The 19,567-nt window shown below is 52.6% G+C and overlaps 1 protein-coding gene and 1 long non-coding RNA gene across 34 annotated transcripts in view; one reads left to right on the forward strand and one right to left on the reverse strand.

The window, feature by feature from the left end:
• Positions 1–8,251, forward strand: part of PEG3 (paternally expressed 3) — a 30,378-nt gene extending 22,127 nt beyond the window's left edge. For all 33 annotated transcript variants that reach the window (XM_081275697.1, XM_081275724.1, XM_081275707.1 and 30 more), the window contains 2 exons: positions 291–383; positions 532–8,251. In XM_081275697.1, coding sequence (XP_081131823.1) covers positions 291–383; positions 532–4,850 — 4,412 coding nt within the window. In that variant the 3' untranslated portion in view covers positions 4,851–8,251. The remainder of the gene's footprint in view (positions 1–290; positions 384–531) is intronic.
• Positions 6,029–10,357, reverse strand: LOC308638353. Its single transcript, XR_014019825.1, has 2 exons — positions 9,489–10,357; positions 6,029–8,212 (listed from the first exon to the last, which is right to left on the reverse strand). It is a non-coding gene; the product is annotated as an uncharacterized lncRNA (long non-coding RNA).
• Positions 10,358–19,567: the final 9,210 nt, after the last annotated feature.

Here is a 19,567-nt window from a genome sequence, read left to right on the forward strand (position 1 = left end):
AGGGCAGTGAAAGAGAGAGTGACAAGAATTGAAGACTATAAGAGGTGCACCGAGTTCCCAGGCACGTGAAGTCTTTTACACATCTTTGGGTGTCATTAAGAGAATTAAAATGCAGAACGGAATACGTTAGGGAATGGATGGTAGGAAAATGCGTCAGTAAATGAAAGATAGTCAATTAATTAGAAATGAGCTACTTTATATTTAGTAGCTCAGAGGAAAATGAAAATCAATTTATGGTGATGAGTCTTATTCCCCAACTCCAATTTGAGCTGTTGCACTCTTGTGACCAGGGGTACAACTTGCTGAAGATGACCGCCATTCCCACATGACCCAAGGCCACTCATCAAGGTCCAGGAGAAGTGTCTACCCAAGCACCAGCCGAGGTAAGCCCCAGGCTGATCCTACAGAGGAGCCACCTAGCCATGAGACCCATTCCCAGGTGTCGCAGCAGAGTGCTCTCCTCCAGCTCCTGTGGCCACCTTGTGCAAGTACATGGGCCAGGGAGTATTTATGTTTGGGGTTTATTTCCAGGTCTGAAAACCATGCCTGAAGCCAAGAAGCCCTCTCACCGGCGCGGAATTTGTGAGGACGAATCTTGCCATGGAGTGATAATGGAGAAGTTCATCAAAGATGTGTCACGTGGCCCCAGATCAGGAAGAGCAAGGGAGCCGGAGGAGCGGCCACAGAGGCTCCCCAGAATGCCAGATGATAACTGGAAGGATGCTGCCTTCAGCAGGAGGGAGTCAGTGATCCAGGAGAGGGGTTCTGAAGGGAGTGCCTTCAGGGGGGGCTTCAGGTTCAACTCAAGCCTTGTTTCCAGAAAGAGAGTTCTGGAAAGAAAAAGGCGCTATCATTTTGACACAGCCCATGATCATAATGGCTGTGTCAGAAAGAAGCCCTTTGACTGTGGCAGTGAGATGAGAAAGGCCATGAGCATGAGCAGCCTAAGTGGCCTCGGCTCCTCCTCCTATTCTGAGTCACAGTCAGTGGACTTTGGGCCCATGGCGTATGTGTGTGATGAGTGTGGGCGGTCATTCAATGTCATCTCAGAGTTTGTTGAGCACCAGATCATGCACACCAGAGAGAACCTCTATGAGTATGGGGAGTCCTTCATTCACAGTGTGGCAGTCAGTGAGGTTCAGAAAGGTCAGGTTGGAGGGAAACGCTTCGAGTGTAAGGAGTGTGGGGAAACCTTCAATAAGAGTGCCGCGCTGGCTGAGCATCGGAAGATCCACGCGAGAGAGTGCCGTGCAGAGCACAGGGAGCAGGAGCACGAGGAGACCGTCATGCCTAGCCCAACCTTCAGCGAGCTTCAGAAGATATATGGCAAAGACAAATTCTATGAGTGCAGGGTTTGTAAGGAAACCTTCCTTCATAGTTCTGCCCTGATTGAGCACCAGAAAATCCACAACAGAGGGAATTTTGGAGAAGACAAAGATAATGAGCGTGAGCCTGAGCGCGAGCGTGAACATCGGGAAATTTTCATGCCCAACGCAGCCCTGAATGAATTTCAGAAAATGTATAATAAGGAGAAAATCTATGAGTGTAAGGTTTGTGGGGAGACCTTCCTTCATAGCTCATCCCTGAAGGAACATCAGAAAGTCCACACCAGAGGAAACCCATTTGAAAACAGGAGCAAAGTGTGTGAGGAAACCTTTATTCCTGGTCAGTCCCTTAAAAGACGTCAGAAGACTTACACCAAGGAGAAGCTCTTTGCCTTCGCAGATGGCAGGGATGCCTTTATGCAAAGCTCCGATCTCAGTGAGCGTCAGAAAATCCATGCTCGGAAGAACTTCTTTGAAAGCAGGGCATATGAGAAATCTGTCATTCACAGCACGCCCTTCACCGAGTCTCAGAAGAGTCACACTATAACAAGACCCCCTGAAGATGAGGAGGATGAGAAGGCGTTCACCATCAGCAGCAACCCTGATGAAGACCAGCGGGTGTCCACCACAGGGCGATTCTACAAGAGGTCTGTGGTCCACAGCTTTACCCCTGCTGAGACTCTGAGAAGTCACAGCATAGCGGGGCCCAGTCAACTAAAAGCAGTCGCAGAGTCCACCATTCAGAGCTCAGCTGCCGCTGGGAGCGCCTGTGAAGGGAAGGAGCACAAGAGGTCTGTCATCCATAGCCTGGCTGCTCCCAGACCCCTGAAACGTCACAGTGGAAATGGGCAAAATGAATGCGATGAGAAGGGAGAATCCTCCATTTATATCTCAGACCTTAATAATAAGCGACGGAAGATTGCTGCCAGAGAGAACCCTTCTGAAGCGGGTAAGAATAACAACTATAAGGATTCTGTTATGCCAAGTGTATCTCATGCTGAACCTCCAAGAAGTCTTGCTGGAGAGGGATCCAGTGAATTCAAGCAAGATGCCAAATTTTCTCTTCCCAGCTCAAATGTCCGTGAACACCAGAAGGCACGTGCTAAAAAGAAGTACATCGAACACAGGGGCAACGAGACCTCTGTAATCCATTCCCTACATTTTGGTGAACTGCAAACAGTTCGCCCTAGAGAGAAGCTGTATGAATGTCAGGAATGTGGGGAGTGCTTTGCTCGTAGCTCTGACCTCACTGAGCACCAGAAGATTCACAATAGAGAGAAGCCCTCTGGAAGTAGAATTTATGAGCGATCTGTCATTCGCAGCTTGGCCCCTACTGACCCTCAGACAAGTTATGCCCAAGAGCGCTATGCTGAAGAGCAAGCACGCTACAAACGTAGAGAGTCAGGGCAGAGCTCTGCTTTCAGCAGCTTCTTCCGTGCACGTCTGAACATCTACACCCAAGAAAAGTCCTCTGGCAAGGCCACCCGAGGTCAGGAGCCCCACAGCAGAGAGACCCGTGCTCGGGAGCCCCAGAGAGAGGAAACTCATGCTTGGGAGCCCTGTGGCAAGAAGATCCGTGCTCAGGAGCCCCATGGAGAGGAAACTTGTACTTGGAAGCCCCGTGGCGAGGAGACCCATGCTCAGGAGCCCCACAGAGAGGAAACTCCTGCCCAGGGGCCCTGTGGCAAGGAGATCTGTGCTCAGAAGCCCCGTGGCGAGGAGACCCATGCTCAGGAGCCCCACAGAGAGGAAACTCCTGCCCAGGGGCCCCAGGGTGAAGAGACCCGTGGTCAAGAGCCCCCTGGAGAGGAAACTCATCATCAGGAGCCCCACAGTGAGGAGACCCATGGTCAGAAGCCCCATGGCAAGGAGCCCCGTGGCCAGGAGCCCCGTGGCCAGGAGCCCTGTGGTCAGGAGCCCCGTGGTGAAGAGCCCCGTGGTCAGGAGCCCCGTGGTCAGGAGCCCCATGGTGAGGAGCCCCATGGTGTAGAAGCCCGTGGTGAGGAGACCCACGATCAGGAGATGGTTGAAGACACTGTCATTCAGGGGTCAGATCTGGAGGAGCCCCAGAAGGATGACCCAGATGACACAATCTATGAATGTCAGGACTGTGGGCTGGGATTTGCGGATCTCACAGATCTCACAGGTCATCAGGATGTCCACATCAGAAAGAGTGTTGACAGTAGCAAAGACACAGAGTCTCAAGTTCACGTCCATTCCATCAATGAGTTTTCGAAGGAGTTCACTGGTGAGCAGCTCTTTGAATGCCCAAAATGTGGGGAATCTTTTATTCATAGCTCCTTCCTTTTTGAGCATCAGAGAATCCATGAGCAAGACCAGCTGTACTCCATGAAGGGATGTGATGATGGTTTTATTTCCCTCTTGCCTGTGAAGCCACGGAGGAATCGTGCTGCGGAGAGGAATCCTGCTCTTGCTGGGTCAGCTATCCGATGCCTTCAGTGTGGACAGGGCTTCATTCATAGCTCTGCTCTCAATGAGCACATGAGACACCACAGGGAGGATGAATTACTGGAGCAGAGCGAGATGGCTGAGGAAGTCCTCATTCATGGCTTCGCCCTCACCGAGTTCCAGGGAAGTGAGACCGAGGAGAAGCTCTTTGAATGCACAATATGTGGAGAGTGCTTCTTCACTGCAAAAGAACTTGGCGATCACCACACCAAGGTCCACAAGGATGAGCCCTATGAATATGGGCCCTCCTACACTCACACTTCATTTCTTGCAGAGCCCTTCAGGAAACCAATGCCATTCTATGAGTGCAAAGATTGTGGGCAGGCCTTTATCCACGACACGGTCCTAACCAAGCACACCGTGTTTCACCCTGAGGAAGAGGAGGAGGAGGAGGAGGAAGAGGAGGAGGAGGAAGAGGAGGAAGAAGAAGCTGCTGCTGCCCAGGAAGTTGAAGCCAATGTCCTCGTTCCACAAGAAATCCTGCGAATTCAAGGGTCAAACATAGAAGCTGCTGAGCCAGAGGTGGAGGTTGCCGAGCCCGAGGTAGAGGCTGCCGAGCCAGAAGTAGAAGCTGCCGAGCCAAATGGAGAGGCCGAAGGGCCAGGAGGAGAGGCCGCAGAGCCCCATGGAGAAGCCGAGCAGCCAATCGTGGATGCAGATGAGCCAGATGGTGTAGGGATTGAAGACCCAGAGGAGGGAGCCCAAGGGCCAGAAGGAGATGCCGACGGGCCTGAGGGCCTAGGAGTGGGAGATCCAGAAGAGGAGGGTGAAGACGAGGAGATTGAGGTGGAAGAGCCCTATGATGGCTACAAGGAGTGCACAGAGACCTTCCCGTGCAGCGCAGCCTTGGGTGGGCCCCTGAAGGCCCAGGCCAGCATGGTCATGCTGGAGCCCGTGGGCGCCCCCGGGGAGTGTTCAGGCTACATCCAGCGTGCCAGCACCAGCACCGGAGGCACCCAGCCAGCCGACGAGAAGCACTTCAGATGTGATGTCTGTGGGCAGCTCTTCAGTGACCGCCTGTCCCTTGCCAGGCACCAGAACAGCCACACTGGCTAAGTGTAAAGGTTGGAAAACCTCCACCTAGAACTGGACCCTTACCCAACACAAGACTATGATAATGTCAATAGGAAACTCACCTTAGCATGTGTACACCTGACTTAACATCAGACAGCTCAGATTAGCCAGACAGCGTGGATACTCCTTCAGCCTTAGCTCTCCCCGTGAGCATCAGTGTCTGCATGGGGAAAGCTATAGCACATATCTTACGTCTATCCCAGCTACCAGATTGCGTCAACCCGAGAGATTGGCCCAATCACCTGTAAATGATGCTCCTATAACCTAAACAGAAGGTTCCCTGCAGTGTATATAAATGAGCAGAACGTAGCAAAATGGGGATCACATGTTTGGATTTAATATGATACACAGTTGCAGTTTACTGTGCAGAGGTATCTCACCTGACACTCTTAATTTTTTGTTCTTGGAGGAGGGAGAGAGCAACAAAGTAGAATATATCTGTAAGTGTCTTTGGTCTGAGAAAGATTCCTTGTGCATTATTTGAACCCTGTCAGTATCTTTGACTGCTACGTTTCTCACTCCTAATCTCCTGAAGGTGTAGACAGGAAAAGTAACATGTCTTTATTCTTTGCTGTTTGAAAAAAGGAGTGATTTTCGCTTCCTTGTACAGCCATTTCGTCTGCACCAACACCTTGCGACCTGACGCTGTGTGAGCCTTTACAATTTATAGGTTGGCCTTTGTGACCCAGGTCAACCTGTCCCCTTTGTGTGTACCTTGCAGTGGTTCTCGTGCAAAAATATTACAATTTGGGTGTTTTTTTAAAGTGTTTTTTTTAAACCAACATAATGTGTGTTCAGTAGTGAATTTAAAATGTGATGCTTTTCCCCATAAATCCTAAGTCTTTGCCTTTAAAGAATGGGTTGCAACCATCACTAGATCACAGTAGTGCCTAATGAAGGTTGAGAACCACAGGACAGACTCGCTGCTGTACATAAGGAAGCAAGCTGACAACCTTTCATCACTTCTTCTGAATGCTTCCTGCCTTAAGTGACAAGTAGCAACATGGCTTGAGTCACCTATGTGGCATGTGTGCTGCCACAAGTCAGTTTGCTCCCTGGGTGCCCAGGAGCTAGTATCCTTAGATCTTTCTATTGCTTAAACCTAACTGTCTTCTTTACCTAACTCTCTAATCCCATGTCTAACTTGCATTTTAAAAAAATTTAAAAGTGTTTTAAAAAAAAAAAAAAAAAGCTTCCTTTACAGTTAGCCCAAGCTCAACACGGACTCAGGTTCCCGGCAGCCTTAATTTGTTTTGTTCCCATCTGTTCTTCTCTTCAGGCCTTCTAGGCGCTTCTGACCTCTCCATAGGTGTCGTGTCGTCCCATCTCGGTTTTCCTCTTGATCACAAACTGACCTCAGCTTGGGGTCTCCCCTGTCCTGTGCTGTGGACATCCAGTGCTCCTTTGCTTCTCCCCTCGCATAATGGCTATATTAAGAAAATTTTTGGCCTTGAGTTGGCTGAAAAAAAAAAAACTTTAAAATTTTTAAAAATTAAAAAAAAAAAAGCGGATCTCTAGTTGAAGTAAGCAAAAGACAAGCGCAGATCATTTGAACAAGCAAAATTAAAATATCCACCGAGGGAAACGTATTTGAATCTTACTCTTCTAGATCCGCAGGTCTAGGGCTCCCGGGGAGTGTGTCCAAGCTGCAGGGAATGCCAAAGTCTAGGAGGCTGGAGAGCTGAGAGCAAGAAACAGAATTGAGTAAGCCAAAGAAGGGCATCCTAGCACACCCGCAGACCCAGGAGACAGAGGGAGCGCCAGAGCAGGGGTGAGGATGGGTGGGTGGTGTCCTGGAGGTAGAGTGTGGGAAGCTGCATAGAAAGACCCATAGTCGGAGCAGACATCCAGGGAAACGCCTGTGAGGCATCCCCCAATGAGAGGGCCCTGGACTGGGATCAGTGTGGATGTCATCAGAGTGAATTTGGGGGTTCAGTGCCATAGGCGGTGTGAATCACTAGACCCTTTTCAGAAAGCAACTTGCCAAGAAGGGTGTCTGTTCCAACCTTACGTGTATGGGAAATTGGAAACTTAAATGCCAAACAGTAGAGTAAGAATTAAGTGAACGTATCTTTGGACTCTTATGCAGCTGTTTAAAAATGATAATCATAAAGAGTTATGTAGCAACATGGAAATATATTTACGGAAGATTAAGTGGAGAAAGCAGGACACAAAATTATATTTATACTACAATTATAACTTTAAAATGTATGCTTATAGTCAAAAGCTGTTGTGTTGTTGTACGCTTATAGTTGAGCATCATTTTCTTAACTTTCTTGAATGTTCTTTATGGTAGTGCTGTTAAAGTTGATGATCACATTTCCATTGTGAACATAATTGGAATTCATCAAACACTTGGAAAAAACAAAGTGGAGGAAAAATTCCATATCCCCACCATCCAAAGACAGATTCACTCTAAAGCATCCTGTTTTTTCTTGTTTCTTTACACAGGTTTATAATATAACCATGTCAAAACGTGTGTTCAAGATAGCTGTATGGTACCCTTTTGGAATTATGGTTAAATCCTTTTATCTTAATTTTTTCCAGTGTTCCTTTTAATAGTGTCCTGATAACATTTATTGTGTATGTCTACATTATAAGCGTAACATGTACCCAGAGGAGAAATTAGAAAACAGAGCAAAATTGGAAAATAAAAACAATTCACACACATCCCCAGCCCATAGACTCCGCCAGCATCTCGGTCCTTTCCTCCACATTGTTCCAGTGCACAGCCTGTGGGTGTAATGGTGTTCAATGTGTGTGCATCAAATCAAAAAGTGAAAAAAAATGTGAAAAATAATTAAATTAGTGATGTCATTGTGGGATTCTGGCTACATATTTTGTCTAAAATTTCTTGAATAATCCTTGGTGTTTTGGTGACAAATTTAATGTATGTATTTTCCCTTTACAAATATAATACATACTCATAGAAAACTGGGAAGTTAGTAAAGGAGAAGGAAATTCACCTGTATTCCTAAGAATTGCTGCTGCTAACACGGGGGGGCTGTGGTCTGGGGGCTCACGATACGTCCCATACGTGTCGGAGACTGGAAGACAGAGCGGCTGAGAGCTACAGGTGGTTGTGGGGTTACAGGGAAGCGTGCTGCCTCCGTTTCTCTGAGTGGCCTTTGTCAGTGGTCAGTAGTCCCCTTCACCCCCTACGTTCCCATCACCCATGCAGTATGTGTCCACTATAGTAAACCTTGACATTGTGGAAATGTAGAAGAGAAACTCATCCATGTTTCCACCGTCCAACAACTGTAGTCAGCATCTTGATGTGTCCTCATCATCATCTTTCTTGTGCACAGGTTTTCGGTTTGTTGATATGGTTGTGATCGTTCTATCTGTAATAGTGTCAACAATAAAAATAAAGTTAAAAATAATCATTTCTCAGTCTCTTTTGTCCCTGTCAAGAGTTTGCTAAGGTGTGCTTTTTGCTAAAGCTATAAATTCAGACACTTTGTGCCTCATTTGGCTTGCAGATCTTATGTTTTTGGGTATTGGATGATTCAATAATTACTTCCATGGGATTTTTTTTTTCTGTACCAGGGATTAAACTTGGGGGCACGTAACCACGAGGATGCATCAGCCACGTCCTTAACCTATTCTGTTTGTTTGTTTGTTTGAAACAGGGTCTTTCTAAATTGCTCCATAGGATCTTTCCATACTCCTTGATTCCATGTTTTCTTTAACTGCACTTATGTTCCAGTAGTGTTTTTAAATTTGAGAATAATAACAAATATTTCAGTTACTTGACTGGGCATTTGTAAATGGAAATTTGAGATTCGCTTGTTCACGAACCCTCAATGTAAAAATGCCAATATCAGGATTCAGAATCTGTGACACATCTATTCCTAATTCTTGTTAAAAGATGTTTATCCCTGGGGCAATCTTTCTTCAGTCCACAAACCACACTTTAACCCAGCTTTAACACCCATACAATGCAGCAGGTTACCCCGCAGGTAATTCAGGAGGAAATCTTTACACATGCACGTTATCCCATAATGACCAGAGATTTCCATTTGTGGCTAATTGGATCAGTGTTGGTAACCCACCTGATGGCTGCTGTGTCCCTGCTCCCATGACCCCACCCTCTCTGACGCCTCGGCACACACTGTGGTTGGGTTTTGCAGTAAAGATGTAAAAGGGTTTTTCTGGTGTAATTCTAGCCACTCTGGCATTAGATAGGTCCTGATTTTTTTCAGATTCTTAGAACTCAACTTTTAATCACACTAAAATGAAAGCCCATTGAATTGTGGTCATCTCTTGTGGCATCTATTTGGTTCACAGCTTAGATGGTCATTCTGTGATCAGCCAAGGTGAGAGGGTCACCCTTTCCTAAAGCTGTTCCTGAAGAGTCTCTACAGCAGGTAGTAGGGAAGGCAGTGAAGTGGGCGCTGGCTGGAGTGGCCTGAGCAGCCCTCCTGCCCTCACAACCACACCCTGAAGGGGAGCATAACTGCCCTGCCGTCTCTGAGCGGACGCCCTGAGACTTGACTTCCCCTGGCCTTAGAGGATTGGGTTCATGGGTTCCCAGTGTCCAGTCAGACTCAAAAGGACTCGAGAGCTAACTGTGCAGTCCTATAGGTTAGGGCTGGGCATGCTGATGAGAAAACTGACCTGGAAAGAGAAAGCTACGTGGCCAGAGGGAGTCTTGGTTCCAGATGCCTCATCGAGCCTGGCTGATGCCCTTCCCCTTCCATTACTGTAACACAACGTCTGGGGCAATTAACTTACAAAGTGAAAAGACTTGGTTCAGCTCCTGGCTCTGGAGGCTCCAGTCCAAGATCTAGTGGCCCCCTCACTTTGGGCCTCTGGCCAGGGGGGCACATTACAGCAAGAGTGTGTGGCAGCGTAAGCGACTCACTCCATGAGCCAAGAAGCAGAAGTGAGACCAAGAGGCCAGGGTCCCCATTAGGCCCCACTTTAAGGAGCCACCCACCATAGCCTGGCAACACTACCCTGTAACTTGTGGGCCTTTGGGGACACTCAACCCAACCATGACACATAGATAATCCATTTGTTGGCCAAAGCAACACACTGAGAACTACTGGGTACTGGATCCAAGTAAAATCTAATCCTTGGACACAGGAACACTGCCAGGTGAAGAGCGGGCAAGCTGGCTATTCTGGCACTTGGGGCAGGTGCTCACACACACCTTCACCGTGGGCAATGCTGACCCATCTGCTGACCAGCCTGTTAGCCCACCTGGGCCACTTACAAGCCCAGGCAGCGGCTGACCACAGTCCTGGCGATGCTGCCTGAGCCACCTCTGAACCGCAGCGGCACGCGGTGTGCACTTCTCACACATTGCCCCCCCCCCCCCCCGGTCCTGGGGTGGCCTAGGTGGCCCTGCTCGTCCCGGCCGACTGGCAGCGGGCGGCGGGGGTCCAGAACGCCCACGCGCTCTCCCGAGGCCAGAGGACCACCCCTTCACGGTGATGGCAGAGGTGCAGAGGCCGCGACCCAGGGGGCACGCTGTGCCAAGGCGGGTCGCCTAGGCGACGTCCCCACTCCACCTCGGGAGGGACGCGGGGCCGGCGCGGGCGGCGCGGGCGGCGGACCCTCGCACGCCTCGCGGCTACCGAGCGACCGTCCCCGCCGGCCCCGCGCTCCCCCCGCGCTGTCTAACTCGGGCTGCCCCGTAGGCTCGGCCACGCCCCTCGGTGACGTAGGAGACGGGCAGCGGCTGGGACCTACACCCCGCCCTGTGACGACGGGCACACAGGTGCCCCGGCGTGCCGTCAGAGCCCGCTCGGAAAAGAGCTACCCAAAGCCTCTGCCGCCCGCCGACAGGGAGCCCTGACGCGAACGCGCCGCGCCTGGACTCCCTCTCCCGGCGGCCCCCGCGTGCGGCCTCTCCTCGGTGCACGGGCGCGCGGCCTTCTGGGACTTGTGGTCCTCTACAGGCGGGCGCGCGGCCTTCTGGGACTTGTAGTCCTCCACGGGCGAACGCACTGCCTTCTGGCACGGCCGTCGGGCTCCACGGTCGAGTCCGGGTGGCTGGGGCCCCTCGCGGGGCGGGACCCGCGCGCCTGCCCGCGTCCCTTGTGCGGCGCGTGCGGCCAGACGCCCTGTGCGCTGCGAGCGAGTCCCGCAACTGAGCTAGCACATCTCGCCCGGCGACGGCCCGACGGGCCCGGGCGCAGACGCGCGCCACCGCCTCGCAGGACGTGCGCGGGAGAGCGGGCCGCGCGCGAGCAAGTGCGCGCGCGCCCGACGACGCGGCTGCGGGCCGCCCCGCCGTGAGCCTGGTGGTGTGCGTCTGGTGGTGTGCGTCTGGTGGTGTGCGTCTGGTGGTGTGCGTCTGGTGGTGTGCGTCTGGAGTGGTGGTGTGCCTTCGGAGTGCGCGAGTGCATGGGCGTCGTGGGACCATGAGGGTGTGCGGGTCTGCGTGGTCACGCGTGTGTGCCGCGTCGCAGGCCTGCGTGGCACGAGTCCGCTTGCACGCCTGCACGACGGTGTGGCTTCTGTGAGTGCGCGTGCGTGCCGGCTAGGCTGAGGTTGCTCACGTCCAGACCGCACAGCCTTGCTGGCGGTCAGCCCCCAAGAAAGCATGGCGCCGCGGAGCGACCCGAGCCCCACCACAGCCCCAAGACAGCTCAACTCCTCCAAACACAACCTCGGACCCAGCTCCCGACCCAAGAGACAGACTCTCACACCCTCAGAACAGCCCTGACCCACCCATGACAGCCCCCAGGACAGCCTTGAACCTGAGGGTGGCCCCCAGGGTAGCCCCCGGCCCTAGGAAGGCCCCTGTGAACAGCCCCCCAATCTTGAGGACAGCCTCCCCTACGCCCCCCACCCTAAGGAAAGCCCACTGTCCCTCAGGAGGGCACCAGGCCGAGGACGGCCTGGCCTGAGGATGGCCCCCAGGACAGCTTCGGGCCCCAAGGACAGCCCCCAGCCCGAGGACGGCCCCTGTGGACAGCTCCCGGACCCAAGGACAGCCCCCAGACCGAGAGGACGGCCCCCCATGGACAGCTCCCGGCCACAAGGACAGCCCCCAGCCCCAAGGACAGCCCCCAGCCCAAGGACAGCCCCCGTGGACAGTTCCCGGCCCCAAGGACAGCCCCCAGCCCGAGGACGGCCCCGTGGCTGGGCGCGGCGGGAACGGGTGGCGGCGTGTCGGACCGCCGCCCTGCTTGTGTCTGCTGAACGCCGCGGCGGGCGCGAGGGCTGCAGCCAGCCACTGCCGCGCCGTGTTAGGGACCCCAGCCTCCCCCGACGCGACTAGCCGCTCACAGGCGTTTCTGAGCCGCGGGACGACTCGGTCCCCTGATGTCCCTGGACACCAGGAGAGAGAAGAGACTGAGGAGACGGGTACCGGCCCAAGGAGGACGTGGTGCTTCCTCCAGGACAGGCAGCCTGGCCGGGTCAGGAGGGATCTAGGAGCAGGAAGGTCGGGTCTGGGAACCGCCAGTCTGGTGAGGGATGGAGGAAGTCTTCCAGGACGCTGGACAGATCAGTTGGGGACCAAAGAGGCCAGTTATCCCCTTTCCCTGATGGGGGCACAAGAAGATGATTTGGGGGGAGACTGAGGATACTTTGGGGAGCATGGAGCTGGGAGCCCTCAGGAAATGTTCTGGCTAGGCAGGACTCCTATGAAGTGCTGTGGGTGAGGGGCTTGGATGGGCTTGGGGCTCTGCAGTGGCTGTGCTCCAGTGTAGGGAGCCGCCCCCGAGGGGGCAGACAGGGGATGCTGTCCAAGGGTCTGCGTTCGGAGGATGACTTGAAGTTCCAGGATGTCCGTTTGCAGATGGGCTGTGTGCATGTCTGTGCCTGCATGTGTGTGGAGGGATCTGGGCGCTCACAGACAGGTCCAGCTTGAGCAAGTGGGTTCTCAGTTTCCCTGGAGTGAATGTCAGGATGTATGTGTCTGTGTGCCCAGGTGTGCCTGGTCATTATCTGAAAATGTGTGTCAACAGTCTGGGACTCCCCTAAGTTTGAAGCTGTGTTTGCACATGTGTGAGGGTCTGCCAGTGGGTCTCCGTGACTTTTTAAAAGGACCTGTGGGGCAATGGGAAGTGCCTGTGAGTTTGTCAAAGTCAGCCGTGAGTCGGAGAGTGCACAGTCTGGGGAGGCTCATGTGTGGGAGTGCATGGCCTTGGTGCCAAGCCTAGCCCTTGACCTGTAACCACCTGGCCAGGGGTCTCTGGCCAGGGGTCCCTCATCTCAGTATGAAGCTGTGTGACCTACACATCTTTTTCTTCAACAGCAATTTGCTTTTCTCTGGTGACTAGATGGGGTGGGTTGGAGGACAATCATGTGAGACCCAGGTGAAGACCTCGGTGACGGGGACATGGTGCAGGGAAGCTGGGGACAGAGTGGAGGAAGAGACCCCTTGACGCTCAGCCCTGCTAACAATGAAAGTGAAGCCAGCCGTTCCTCTGCCTTTCTCTGCTGTAGGCACTGTGAATTCCTTGACAGGCATGCAGACGTTCAGTCTTCATATTTAGTCATTTTTGTTCTCATTTCTATGGAGTGGAAAGCTAAAGTATGTATAGAGGGTTCAATGACCAACCCAGTATTCAGGTCACTGAGCAAAGTACAGAACACCTACTTTAATTTGAATTTCAGACAAACAAAAATTGCTTTTTAGTAATTATCAAATATTGCATATATAGGACATACCTCTACTTAAAAGTAACTTATTAAATATATTTTAAAAATAGTTCTTTTGCATAGGTGTGTCCCAGGCAGTAACAGGGATATACCTACCCTTGAAAACTATGCATCTTTAATCTGAAAGTTGTTTTCAGTGTGGACCTTCTATTTTTATTTACTTAATCTGGCAACTCAGTCCCAGAGGTCTCTCATCTAGTGAGTGGTAGGCTGGGAACCATCCCCCTTCCCTTCCAGACAGACCTTGCCACCGTGATGATGGTGGCCGAGCACTCCCATCTGAGCTTTCCAACACCCAGCTTTGTTGCAGGACTGCTCCTCCCCCAAGCAGTGCATCAGGGGCCACAGGGACTGGCCCTTCCATCCTCATGGTGGTCCTGCGGAGTCATATAACACCCCGCTTCAGAGTGGGAGGCACCCAGGCAAATGTAGCAGGGTCATTTGCCCCAGGTCCTCGTGAAGAACCTGATCAGCCCCTTTTCCTTTATCATAGTAAAATACCTAGAGTCGATGATACAGCCAAGAGGCTCATTTTGGCCCAGAGTTGGGGAGGGGGACATCCCAAAACCATGGTGCACCTCTTGGGAGGCCCCCTTGGCTGCATGGATCATGTTTGGAATGCCTGTGTGTCTCTGTGTGGTCTCTCTCCCTCCCCTTGAAAAGGGCTCAATCTTAGGGGCTCCAACCTAATGACCTAATCTTCTAATCACTTCCCAAAGGACTTATCATTAAACACTATGGTCAGCTTAAGTTTCTACTCTCTTGATATAATTACCCTAAGACTTTGAGGCTCAAAATCCTGCATGAGGGCTGGGGCTGAAGCTCAGTGGGAGAGCACTTGCCTAGCACGTGTGAAGCACTGGATTTGATCCTCAGCACCACATAAAAATAAATAAATAAGATAAAGGTATTGTGCAAAAAAAAAAAAATCCTGCATGAGTTTGGGGAGGACAAACCACATTCGAAACATAGCAGGAACAGAACTGGGTCTGAAGTTGAGCCTCTTAAGTCTGCAGTGTCTTGTTCTGAGCTACTATGTTGTCTGTCACTTTAGTTTCTTAAGTCTGTTTTGTTTGTTTGCTTGTGGCTCCAGGAATCTAACCCAGGGTCCTGTGAATGCTTGACAAGAGCTCTACCACTAAGCATACTCCAACCAACATCATCACTGTAGAACAGGGTCAGAAAGACGGGAATTTGAATGCTCACTAAGAGCTGCCTTCACTGAGCCCTGGCTATATTCTAGGCACTAGAGGATGATTTGATGTGCAGTAAAATGAGTTTCCCCTTCAGAGCCAGATTACATGCATAATTGTCAGCTTAATAACAATCTGAGAGTCTCCAAAGATAATGGCATTTGTTTGGGAATTGCAGCACATTGCAGAAGGAAGGCATATGCCACAGTAACTTGTGGACATATTAAAGGTTGAAGCAAGGGGAATTTTTATAAGCAGAAAAGGGAGAACTTTACATGAGCTACTTGGATACAGAGTGCCTTGGTCAGAGACCTGAGGTGAGAGTTGGCTGTATCTCAGTGGAGGTGCCATTGTGAGCAAGTGTTCTGTCCAGAGCATCTTAGGATGTTAAAGATAAACTTGGTTATGGAATTCTGTGCATTTGGGCAAGGCTTGCAATGCATGGGGTATGTGAACAGCAAGAGGAAATTTCTTGTGGGCTTTAGAAAGTCCTCTAGAAAGTACTTACCTCAGTACTTCCCTGGCCAGGGCCTTGAAGAGTTCTCGGTAACTTCCTGGCTCTCACTCTGTCTGAGTCTGACAAGAATTACTTCATCTGGGTGTCAGCAGCATTCACACATTTTTTCCACCTTTTGCTTAGAGAGAAGAGACCCTCTCCAAGTCCCAGGCCCTGCAGTCCATGATCCTGTCTCTGCCAAGTGCTCTCCACAAATCAGCTGGTTGATTTTCTAGGGGGAGGCCCTGCTGACACTTAGAAGACTTGGGGAGGTGACATCTTCTGCCTGAGGGCCCCAGCTGCTGAGTGAGTGCAGAGTTCCAGCTCAGGCCACCTGCTCCTCAGCCCTCTTCCCAGGAGCTCTGCCTGCGGTGCACAAAATGCCACGTCAGCGTCAGCGTCGTGGCTGCGTCAAAGACAAGGAGACCTCAGATGACAGAGGTGAGAGACTGGGGAAGTGGGCAGGCCTGGGAAGGGCTTCCAAGGCATGCTGAGGGAGCCTGGACTCCCAAGCCAGTCTTCCCTCTGGCTTCCCCTGGGGTGGAAAGGGTCAGAGGCTCTCCCAGGTGGAACCCCAAGGCATTCCGGTCATAGGGATGAGTCCTGGTACTTCCTTTGGGGTGTGTCTGGGGAGCTGAGGTCATCAGGACCCTCACTGTGGCCTAGTGGCCCTGCCTGAGCTAGACTCACATCCTGCTGTCTGGCCAGGGGTTGCAGGGCGGCAGGTTGGAGATGCTGGAAGCCAACTAGAGGAGATGGGGTGCAGAGTCAGGCAGGAGGTGACCTGGGCTCAGTCCCCTGAGTCTTGCTGGTGGGTTGGCCCACAAAGGAGGGCCGCTGAGCTTGCTGTGATGCAGATTCATACAAAGTTCAAAAACAGCACAGAGAGGTCAATCACCTGTGTGCCTTTGATCCACTTTTCCCTCATGGTTGTGTCTCACTTGATGGCAACACATCAAACACAAGAAGTCAGTATGAGAAGGGTGTGTGCAAGATCGCTGTCATTTTATCACATCTACAGCATGATGTAACTGTTATTGCTACCAGAGAGAACTGTTTCTTCAGCACAAAGCTCTCCCTATCCCATCAAGGCCTCCCGTGCCCACCTGACTCCTGTCCTGTCAGAGCCACGCCCACTCTGCCCACCTGACTCCCTGTCCTGTCAGAGCCACGCCCACTCCAGTCCACCTCAGCTCTGTCCTATCATAGCCACACCCACTCCTGTTCACCTGACTCTGTCCTGTAAGAGCCACGCCCACTCCTGTCCACCTGACTCCCTGTCCTTTCATAGCCATGCCCAACCCTGCCCACCTGAGCTCCTTGTCCTGTGATAGCCACACCCACCTCTGCTCCCAGACTCCCTGTCCTGTCAGAGCCACGCCCACTCCAGTCCACCTCAGCTCTGTCCTATCATAGCCACACCCACTCCTGTTCACCTGACTCCCTGTCCTGTCATAGCCACGCCCACCCCTACCCACCTCAGCTCTCTGTCCGGTCATAGCCACGCCCACCCCTGCCCCCCACCCCTTGTCCTGTCAGAGCCACGCCCACCCTGCCCACCTGAGCTCCCTGTCCTGTCAGAGCCACGCCCACCCTGTCCACCTGAGCTCCCTGTCTTGTCATAGCCACGCCCACCCTGCCCACCTGAGCTCCCTGTCCTGTCAGAGCCACGCCCACCCTGCCCACTGACTCCCTATCCTGTCATAGCCACGCCCACCCTGCCCACCTGAGCTCCCTGTCCTGTCATAGCCACGCCCACCCTGTCCACCTGAGCTCCCTGTCCTGTCATAGCCACGCCCACCCTGTCCACCTGAGCTCCCTGTCCTGTCAGAGCCACGCCCACCCTGTCTACCTGAGCTCCTTGTCCTGTCATAGCCACGCCCACTCTGCCCACCTGAGCTCCCTGTCCTGTCAGAGCCACGCCCACCTCTGCCTCCCACCCCTTGTCCCGTCAGAGCCACGCCCACCCCTACCCACCTGAACTCCCTGTCCTGTCACAGCCACACCTACCCCTGCCCTCCTGACTCCCTGTCCTGGTCAGAGCCATGCCCACCTTGCCCACCTGAGCTCCCTGTTCTGTCAGAGCCACGCCCACCCTGCCTACCTGACTCCCTGTCCTGTCATAGCCACGCCCACCCTGTCCACCTGAGCTCCCTGTCCTGTCATAGCCACTCCCACCCTGCCTACCTGACTCCCTGTCCTGTCATAGCCACGCCCACCCTGCCCACCTGAGCTCCCTGTCCTGTCAGAGCCACGCCCACCTCTGCCCCTCGACCCCCTGTACTGCCATAGCCATGCCCACCCTGCCCCCTGGGCTCCCTGTCCTGCCATAGCCACGCCCACCCTGCCCACCTGAGCTCCCTGTCCTGTCAGAGCCACGCCCACCCTGCCCACCTGAGCTCCCTGTCCTGTCAGAGCCACGCCCACCTCTGCCCCTCGACCCCCTGTACTGCCATAGCCATGCCCACCCTGCCCCCTGGGCTCCCTGTCCTGCCATAGCCACGCCCACCCTGCCCACCTGAGCTCCCTGTCCTGTCATAGCCACGCCCACCCTGCCCACCTGAGCTCCCTGTCCTGTCAGAGCCACGCCCACCCTGCCCACCTGAGCTCCCTGTCCTGTCAGAGCCACGCCCACCCTGCCCACCTCAGCTCCCTAACTCTAACCCTAACCCACCCCTGCCCACCATCAATTACTCCTCTGTTCTCCCTCTGAATTTCGTCATTTAAAGAATGTTCAATGGGAGCTTTTCAGTCTGTGACCTTTTGAGGTTTTCCCTTTATTTTTTTTTTTGCTCTGCACAGTGTGCTTGAGACCTGTCTTAGCTCTGTTGCACATAGACACTTCATTTCTCTTTATTGCTGGCTAGTAGTGTTCAAAACAAAACTGAAGTCTGACATGGTGGCACACTCCTGTAATCTCAGCTATTCAGGAGGCAGAGGCAGGAGGATCAAGGTCGAGGCCAGCCTCAGCAACTTAATGAGACCTGTCCCAAAATAAAAAATGAAAAGGACTAGGGAGGTGACTCAGTGGTAAAGCACCCCTGGGGTCAATCCCTAGTACCAGAAAAAAAACAAATTTTTTTTTCAACAGATTTCAGTGGCTCTTGTGGGCCAATTGGAATTGGGTAGCATCTCATGTAAAGACTCAGGTCTCTGATGAAGGGAGCAGTGGGAAATCACTTTACAGGCTGAAAAGGTGAAGAAGCAGAAAGGGAACAAAGTAAACCATTTTGTTCTTTTCAAAGCTGCTTTACTTTCGGGGAAAGCAGAGAGATTTCCTTGTCAATCTGGTTGGGTAAGGGGCCCCTCTGGTGAGCTGCTGCTAATGTCCTGGTGTGGGGAAAGCGGCTTGTTTGGGCTTGACTTCAGCACATCCAGCGTGAGGGCCTCGGTTCTGTTTGGTTGGGTCTGCTGGACCTCGGCGGGAGCTGGGTCCACACATGTTGTTCCCAGGAAGCGTTCCCCAGTGGACCCCAGCCGGCTTCCTTTCGAGGCTGCCGGAGTGGGCTCAGGTTCTCCCTGCTGGGGGTGAGGGTGTGCATCTCTAGGCTGCTGTGTGGACATTTCATCTCTCTGGGATGATCCCCAGGATGGTGACCCGTCATTGGTCGCTTGGCCAGAGAAGGATCACGTGGCATGTTGCCGTGCTACGGAACCCGAGACTGCTTTCGTGAAGGTGTTCAGGAAATTGTCACTTCCTCTGGGCCAGAAAGGATGCTCCTGGGTGGCTGCCACTCCACCTGCCCCTCCCAGGCAGAGGTGCCATAAAACACAGGAGATCTTCAAAACTGACCCATTATGCCACCCGGAGGCCCTGGTGCCTTTCCCCAGTCACCCTCTGACTCCATCACCCACATCTCCCTCAGGCTCACAGGATCCAGGCCCTGGAGCCTTTCTTTGCCTTAAATAACCCGACTCAAGCCTTTGCACCTGCTGTCCCCTCTCTAGAATGGGAGATGGAGAAATTCAGGGGAGTGAGGAGGTACAGGGAAGTGGGATTCCAGGAGGTGAGGAGATTCTGGGAGGTGAGGAGATTCCAGGAGGTGGGAAGAGTCTTGGAGGTGGGGAGGGTGAACTCCCCCCCCATCCAACTCAGGGAGGGCGGGTATTTCTAGCTTTGTGGTCCTGAGGGCCAAGATCAAGGCCAGACTAACCCAGTTTGATTTCTGCTCCGGAAACCCAGTGGTAAGAACCATGTGTATGATTTAATCTGGGAACTAAATCTTCTTTTAACATTTTCAATCTAATGTTTTGATTGGAAAGTGTAAACAGATGTGTAGAGGTCTGTATCTCTGGTTGCACAGGTCTCTGTGTGTCTCAGCTCCTTGGAATGATGCCCCTGAGAGGTGTCCGCTTCCCTGTATGTAAATCTTACCTAAACTCAG

The sequence above is a fragment of the Spermophilus citellus genome, assembly GCF_964194105.1.
Source record: "Spermophilus citellus genome assembly, chromosome: 18".
Classification (NCBI taxonomy): domain Eukaryota; kingdom Metazoa; phylum Chordata; class Mammalia; order Rodentia; family Sciuridae; genus Spermophilus; species Spermophilus citellus.